Consider the following 8,620-nt stretch of genomic DNA (forward strand, 5'->3'; position numbering starts at 1 on the left):
ACTTTCGTTTTGCAGAGCCATGTTGGGATACAATGAATGAAACAAACTCAATTATTTCCAGGAAATTATGCTACGAAACACTTGGAAAAATATTTTCCTTAAAAAAGTTTTTGAGAGTTTGAGTTATCTAGTTATATAGATGAGGGATGCTCAAAGTACCCACTTTTATTCCACGTGATCGATGTTGGGCTACAATGAACGGAACATGCTAAGTTATTGTAATGAAGTACATTTCCATGCTTGGAAACATTAGGAGAAATCCTCTCCTTAAAAAGTTTTTGAGATTTTGAGCTATCTGGTATGGTAAATGATTGAAGCTCAAAGTTTCCACTATCATTTTGCAGATCCATGTTGGGCTACAATAAATGAAACAAGCTCAATTATTGCAAGGAAGTAGCCTTCCATGCTTGAAAACACTAGGAGAAATCCCCTCCTTAAAAAGTTTTTGAGATTTTGAGTTATTTAGTTTTGTAGAAGATGGAAGCCCTAAGTTCCCATGTTTGTTCTACAAATCCATGTTGGGATACAATGTATGAAACAAGCTCAATTGTTGCAAGGAAGTGTCCTTCCATGCTAGGAAACACTAGGGAAAATCCTCTCCTTAAAAAGTTTTTGAGATTTTGAGCTATCTAGTTTGGTAAATGATGGAAACCTAGAGTTCCCACTTTTGTTCAATAGAGCCTTATTGGGATACAATGAATGAAACAAACTCAATTATTGCCAAGAAATAGCCTTTCATGCTAGGAAACACTTGGAGAAATCTTCTCCTTAATTTTTTTTTGAGATTATCTAGTTAGGTAGATGAAGGAAGCCCAAAGTATCAACTTTTGTCCCAGGTGATCCATGTTGGGCTACAATGAACAAAACAAGATAAGTTATTGCAAGAAAGTAGATTTCGATGCTAGGAAACACTAGGAGAAATCCTCTCCAAGTTTTCAAGATATTGAGCTATCTAGTTTGGTTGATTTTGATGGGTGTCTAAATAGGTATTAGTTTGTGTAGTTTCCACACCCGATTGGGTGTTAGAGATGTCTGCTTTGAGTCTAGGGCCTTTCCTTTTATATGTATTTGATATGGGTAGGCTTAGGCTTCAATACCTTTGTTTGTGTGTATATTCAATCATCTACTATATCATCATATATAATATACTTGAGGTTGTATTTGTTATTTTGGGGAAACACTTATGAATATTTATATATTTTGAAATTCAGATATGTTCCATTTCTTTGATTTCACTTTAAATATTTGAGTACCAAGCTTCTATGGGAAATTGTGCTACACTTTGTTTTAAAAAATATGAACAAGTTTTTTTTATTATTTATTATGTGATATTGACTTTAGAAAGCAACTAATGGAAAGTTTTAAAAATTCACTAAAATTCTACTTTTTCTCAACTCTACGTGACTTTGAAATTAAGTTAATTAACACATTTTATGAAATAAAGAAATAAAATAATTAAGGTATAATTTCAGTTTTAGAAATTAGGGTGTTACAACACCCATAAAGTAACGAACAAATCGAAGCAACTAACAAGGTTATGCTCAGAGAGCTAAAGAAGCGAGCCAAAGGCAGTTGGATCTGATGCTATGATACCAATAGAAATGGGAGAACCCTATATTCGAAGGGCTAATTTCGTAGCAAAAGAGAACAAGGAAATGCTATAACAATCACTCGATATGGCTGAAAAGACCCTTAATGAGGTCTAAATTAAAGCTAAAACATACCAAAGAAGGGTCGAGAAATGGTATAACAGTCGAGTCAAACCAAGGAACTTTGAGGCAAGAGATTTGGTACGGAGAAAGTGCAGTGAAACCCAGAATGATACTAAGTAAAACTTGTTGCTAATGGGGAAGACCCTTTTAGAGTCACAAAATCAGTTAGAAATGGAGCCTATCGACTAGAGTACCTATTCAACAAGGTGATTCCTCAAACTTGGAATGCCACGAACCTCAAAATTCTATTACAATTAAACTTGTAAATGGTGATGTACTCTTTTTCCTACTCTGGCGTTTTATTACAATTATACCTTAATTATTTTATTTCTTTATTTCAATACAAGTTTTTTCTTTATCATATTTATTATTTACTAGATTCGAGTATACCTTGGTTTCTTAGACTATAATTACAAGACCCAATACGAGGTACTACCAGACCGAAAATGCTATTCGGCTAACTATAGACCGACAAACGCAATTGGCTAAATAAATATTGAAAATAATGAAGTTTATTTGGCTGATTTTATGACCAAAGAAACTAAGTTATTTGACTAAAAATAGACCCAAGAAACTAACCATAGACCAAAGAAATTATATTATTCGGCTAATGAAGATTTGGACTAAATCTATTTTAGCTAAATACAAGATTGAATAAACTAAAAGTTATTCGACTGAGAATAAACTCTCCCTAACTTCCAAACCTGACTCTCGGCCTCAAAATTAACTATGAATATCACTCTTGCTTCAAGGTCTTCTCTCTTAGTATTCGGTTGTTAGGTTCTAAAATGGGTGGATTACTTGCAAAAGACACTTCAATATTCAGTCAAGTCTTGACGCTAAGTAATTAATGAGAATAATAAATGAGAATTAACAATATTTTTATCTTGAGAGTATCACTTCTATTTATACATACCATGATGGGTCTTAAACTTGTGGACCTTGTTGCATGATTACTGTTATGATATTTAACCACTCACATAATCCTGATTATGGTTTTTCTTATGGTTGATTTTACTCTTTTTATAGCATATTTGACTATCTGATCGACCGAATATGAGTCATGGTGTTTGACTAATCAAAGAGTTAAGATTCATATATATAATTCTTGTCTATCATGGGATATTCAGGTACTCGGCTTACCAAGTATCCAAAACCTCCTTTGTTGACTATCGGAAGAAGAATATTCGTATTATGTTTAGTTGAGTACTCGAGACTGTTTTATCTTATACTGAAATGTAGTCTTACCTTATGAAAGAAGTATTCGACCGTTCGTTTAGCCGAATATCCTTCTGGTATGTATTTGGAATGTAAAAATCTTATCTTATGAAGGAAGAGGTATTCGGTCATTCAACCAATCAAGTACCCTTCCGCTATAGTAAGTTTTTCAATTTAAACAAATAAACAATACATAGTTTTCTTTTTTTTTTAAAGGCATATCGTACGGTCGCAATTCCCACCCAGATATAAATAAAAGGCCATTTTGAATCATGACCCTGTCTTTCACTACTCCCCATCTGTTAAATTTCGAACACTAGGGTTCAATTTTCTCCAACAATGACCCTCACTCTATTCCTCTGACTTCCCATAGACCACAATACACTCACCCCAGGCAAAAAATTTCGTTTCAAAATTGTGATATGGACGGAAGAGCGAGCAGCAGCGTGGGCGGAGAAGCATCGCCAGCTCCAGCACCGGTGCCGATAACGAATGCGAACGCGCCGCCGCCTTTCTTGAGCAAGACATACGAGATGGTAGAGGACCCTTCGACGGACTCGATAGTGTCGTGGAGTCCAACGAACAACAGTTTCGTGGTTTGGAACCCTCCCGAGTTCGCCAGAGATCTCTTGCCCAAACACTTCAAGCACAACAACTTCTCCAGCTTCGTTCGCCAATTAAACACCTACGTATGCCAACTCCTCCTTCTTACTTTCATACTTTGTCACTCAGAGAATTTGCGCTTTGTAATTTTCAATTTCATTTTCCGCTATTAAACTGCGCACTTTTTTTGTTCTTTTTCCTTTGTTTTGGTTTTGCCTCAAATGTTGTTTATCTTTTATCATCCTTGGTGTGGTTTCGACTGAAGTAGACAGTGGCCGAAACCGGTTTGCCTTGGAGTTGGAAATAACTGCTTTTTATTTATTTATTGCAAAAGATCTCTCAGAAGTTGGAAAAGAGTGTGATTATTTCTCTGACATAAGTTGGACCAAACACATGATTAGATTTATGGCTTGTTTTCTTTTCATGAATATCAAGAATGAATGGCTTGCGATTCTTGTTGATTGGAATGGAGCAAGAGAGGGGAATGTCTAAGGAAACATCTCTTTGATATGTTCGCTTGATGTCTCCTCTATTTTGAGGGGATGTGTCTATGTTCGGTGCAAAGAAACCTAGAAAGAAATTGAATCTGATGATATGAAGCATAAAATTTTGATTGTAGGGCTGGTTTTACTAGGATGAATATTTAACTTTCTTCGCTATGTATATGAAAAATGATTTGACTTAAGTTGAGTTTTTCTACTTCTAGTTTGTGAAAACTTGAGGAATAGGATTTGTCAAGAATGACCTGGTAGCTCTGCTAAAGCAGTGACCATGATGAGGAAAAAAGAAATAATTAATAAACTTTGCAACCACGTTCTGTGTTTAATACATAGGAATGAATTCTTTATCTGATGAGTAAATATTTTTCTCTGAATTAGAGGAATGTGGAATCAAGAACATTTTGTGGTGTGATAGCCCACACTTAATTAAGCATAATAGTATCAAAACATTGAGACATCAGGGCTGTATTGAGTTCAGTTTTTATGAGAATCTAATAGGGACTTGGGTATTATGGAGTGCCTAAGTCCCATATTGAGTAGTATGGGATGCTTAGTGGAGTATTTAAGTGCTTGATTCTCCCCCCTTAACGGCTAGGTTTTAATGGTGGATTCCCCAAGAGTTTGGGTGCTTATTAGAATCAATGTTAGCTAGATGCTTATTGTAATGATGAAAGGCCACTTGACACTTATTCAACATTCTATTACAGATTTGCTGAACGCTTTTGTGATTAAAATGAAAATTCTTTTCATTACTTTGTTTCCTTTTATGGTTATCAATTTAAACTAAATGCTATAGCTATTTTTCTCTAAAGAAAATCTAAATTTATAGAATGTGTATTTTTTGCATGGAAATTAACTTTTTGTTTCTTTAAGTTCTGCTGCCTGGTATTGTAGAAATCAATTTCACCTTAAATACGCTAAACAATTGAAAGTAAACTGTGTTGTAAGTTTTTCTAAGAGTCAGCAGATGAATGAGTTCTTTTTTGTAGGATATAGACTATTTTTTATTGACATTTCTACCTGAGTTAAGAGGTATTATACATTTTGGTCATCTGGTTTGCATTGATGTCAAACTCAAGTTAACTCACAGACCCTTGCAATTTTACAATTGTAGGTAGACAAAACGAATAGGCTTGTTGTCAAACTCTTTTTTGGATAAACTTGGGTAGTCTTGGTAAACTTGCACTCAATTGATTTCTACAATACCACCATATCCTTGATCCTTCTATCATGCCGTGATGCAAAACGTAATCTAACCATAGTTTGTAAACAACACTGTGGATGCACCTTAGTTTTGGAGGCACACAAATGATAACCGCCAAGTGATCATATGTACAGGCATGTGGGTCCATGTCTGTCTCTATTATGACTTGTCAAAGTTTTTTCAAATACTTTCAAGTTAGGTAAACTCTTATTAGTTGAGCTATGAAAGCTTCACATGTTAAATTTCCAAGTTTGATAACCTTACTGGTGTGTATATGCAGTGGTAAAGCATCTATATTCCAAAATCAATTGATTGTGGGATTTTGCAGTGCCATGCCACTGTGGTTTGGTTTGTTGTGCAGCCTCCTTGCATGCCCAGAGCAATGCATCACATTTCCATAAAGCGGCCATTGCAGCCCTAAATTGTGGCAAATCATGGCCATTATTGTGGTATCACAGCCACTACCGATGATTTCATGAATTCCATTACCCCTCTGTGTTTCTGCAGTGCCTCCCCATCTGGTTTGTGCTTCACTATTTGTTAGGAAAAGCATCATTGTCTGTCGTGTATCTTCCTATGGTTTGAATTTCACCACTTTCCATCATTTACTGTTATTTTCTTGCCATTCTCCAGCAACCCACTGGCATTCTGTTATGGAATTTAGCTTATATTTACATATCACATTCTTTGCTCTTTGTAGCAACCCCTGTCCTGTCCCACCTCTGTTCTCAAGGTTTTTGCAGGTCTATGCAGTGTTCAGAGACCTCTGTTCTGTTTTTTTCTCCCATGTTGTGTAATTCACACTTCAAAGCTCATGGCATTATCCTCTGTTTTGAACACCTTAGAGGCTTAAAGTTATAATGGATTTGATGCTGAACTTTTTCTCTTATGCTCCTTGACTTTTGTTGGTGGCTTATTAGCTATATATGGCTGACTTTTTTAATTTTGGATTTTTCTTTTCTTTTTGGGCATTAATGTGTAATATAAATCATAACTTATTTCTTGTGTGCATAATCTTGAGGTAGGCTGCTCTGCACTGCTATGTGGGATTAACAACTATGCCTAGAATCTAGTCCCAGTGAATGTGAACCCAGCATAGGCCATGGAGGAACCTACGTGAATGAATTATTTTATTTTGTGATAGTTATTAGCTATACCTACACATTCTTGCAACATCTTGCTATATTGTTGCGCCTTATCCATTTGTTGCCATTTGCCATTACACCTTTCTCCATTTTAGTTTGTTTGTGCATGCCAAAACTATAATGTTGTGTATGTCAAATCAAACATCGACCTTTTCCTTTCTAATATCATCAACAATTCATCATTAAGCAGGGATTTAGGAAGGTAGATCCAGATCGCTGGGAATTTGCAAATGAGGGATTTTTGAGGGGTCAAAAGCACTTGCTTAAGACTATAACTCGGCGGAAACCTGCCCATGGTCATAATCAACAGGCACAGCAAGCACATGGACAGAGTTCATCTGTTGGGGCTTGTGTTGAAGTTGGGAAGTTTGGACTTGAGGAAGAGGTTGAGATTCTCAAGAGAGATAAGAATGTGCTCATGCAAGAGCTTGTGAGATTGAGGCAGCAGCAACAGGCTACTGATAACCAGCTGCAGAGTATGGTTCAGCGCCTTCAAGGAATGGAGCAACGACAGCAACAAATGATGTCATTCCTTGCAAAGGCTGTTCAGAGTCCTGGTTTTTTAGCTCAATTTGTACAACAGCAAAATGAGAGTAGTAGACGCATAACGGAGGCAAATAAAAAACGCCGGCTTAAGCAGGAGGGTATTGGTGAAATGGAACATACTGCTGCTTCTGATGGCCAAATTGTTAAATATCAACCTCTGATAAATGAAGCAGCAAAAGCAATGCTGAGGCAAATGATGAAATTGGATACTTCTCGACTAGAATCTTTTAGTAATAACGCTGATAATTACTTGATTGGTGATCATTCATCATCATCCGGTGCAACGGACAGGGGAAACTCTTTGAGCCGGACTTCTGGAGTAACACTTCAAGTGGTCCCTCTGACTACAATCCAGTCTTCTCACATTCCATCTGCAACAGGGATAGGGGATGACCCTTCAACAGGAAAATCTGAGATTCTATCTACTCCTCAAGTTGTAGCCTGTGATGAAGTTACGAAAGCTCAGTACTCTAATGTAAATGTTTCGGTTGGAGAATCTAATGCACCTGCTATCCCTGTTACTCAAACAGATGAAATCATGCGGGACCTCTCTACAATACCAGACATAGTGGCAGGAAATATTCTTGATATTCCTCAAGAAAATTATATGGCACCTGAGACAGGCGGTGAAGGATATATGGATCCTACTTCATTTGGAGTGAATGTGTCATTGCCCATTGATTTTGATAGTATTTCACCTGAAGCAGACATTGATGATTTGTTGAACAATCCTCACTTTTGGGATGATATTTTGCGAACTCCAGTGTCAGAGGAGATTGATACGAATGATGCTGAAGTATTCAAGGAGAATGAGGTGCAGCCAATGGAAAATGGATTGGACAAATCACAAAATATGGACCAACTTACTGAGCAGATGGGCCTACTTTCTTCTGATGCCAAAAGAATTTGAGTGTATTATGAAAGTGTACATTATTAATATTTCATATTGTGCAAGGTAACCTTAGCCTAGACAATGGGTTATGTTGTTTTAGCTAATTACACCTCCAATTGCTCACTCAGGACTCACATGCTTTTTTGTTTGGTCTGGTTTAGTTTGTGCATATGAGACCGAACCTAATTGCTTTTGTAGATTTACGTTCATTTTTCCTTAGACCCGTACCTGGTTCTGTTCTATTGTCATCCCTTAATGTAAGTAAGGTTCTAAGAGGCTAGCTTATTGATGTGAAGCGTCTTAGAAATGTGTAATTTTTTAAAAGTCATATCAATAGGGATTCATAATAGGATGATAGTGTAAAATAAGTTTATATTATCAAGTGCATGACCATTAAACTTAAATGTATTTTTAGGGTTTCTTAATTTTCTCCTTTTAAAGTTAAGATAAGAACTTAAAAATATAAATTATTGCTAATTTTTATTTTTAAGCTTAAAAGCTCCTTTTAAGTTTGAAGTTGTGAGGTAATTTTTTTAACATATTTTAGTTTTTTTTAAAACTAGTAATCTTTTCAAGTAAAAAAAGTATATAAAATGAAAAGATATGTGTAAAAAATTAACTTAATTTATACAAAAATTATTTTAATAATAATAATAAAATAAATTGAAATAATATATATAAATATTTTTAATTTTTTAATTTTTAAAATGTCAAGAATTAATTTGAATAATGGTATTTTATTTTAAGAATCTCTTCCATATATAAACTAGAATAACTATAAATTAGTTATTAATAGTTAA

At 35.4% G+C, this 8,620-nt stretch overlaps 1 protein-coding gene across 1 annotated transcript; it reads left to right on the forward strand.

The window, feature by feature from the left end:
• The first annotated feature begins 3,121 nt into the window (after positions 1-3,121).
• On the forward strand, positions 3,122-8,154 carry LOC114391222 (heat shock factor protein HSF8-like). The gene is made up of 2 exons (XM_028352274.1): positions 3,122-3,619; positions 6,573-8,154. The coding sequence occupies exons 1-2, from the start codon at positions 3,353-3,355 to the stop codon at positions 7,836-7,838; spliced, it is 1,533 nt and encodes a 510-aa protein (XP_028208075.1). The 5' UTR covers positions 3,122-3,352; the 3' UTR covers positions 7,839-8,154.
• The last annotated feature ends 466 nt before the right edge of the window (positions 8,155-8,620 follow it).

Source organism: Glycine soja, chromosome 16 (assembly GCF_004193775.1).
Source record: "Glycine soja cultivar W05 chromosome 16, ASM419377v2, whole genome shotgun sequence".
NCBI lineage: Eukaryota > Viridiplantae > Streptophyta > Magnoliopsida > Fabales > Fabaceae > Glycine > Glycine soja.

Excerpts from the sequence above, each read along its gene's own strand:
- LOC114391222 (XM_028352274.1), top strand. The coding sequence starts at position 3,353 with ATGGACGGAAGAGCGAGCAGCAGCGTGGGCGGAGAAGCATCGCCAGCT. Across the intron at positions 3,620-6,572 it reads TTCGCCAATTAAACACCTAC|GGATTTAGGAAGGTAGATCC; the intron begins GTATGCCAACTC and ends ATCATTAAGCAG.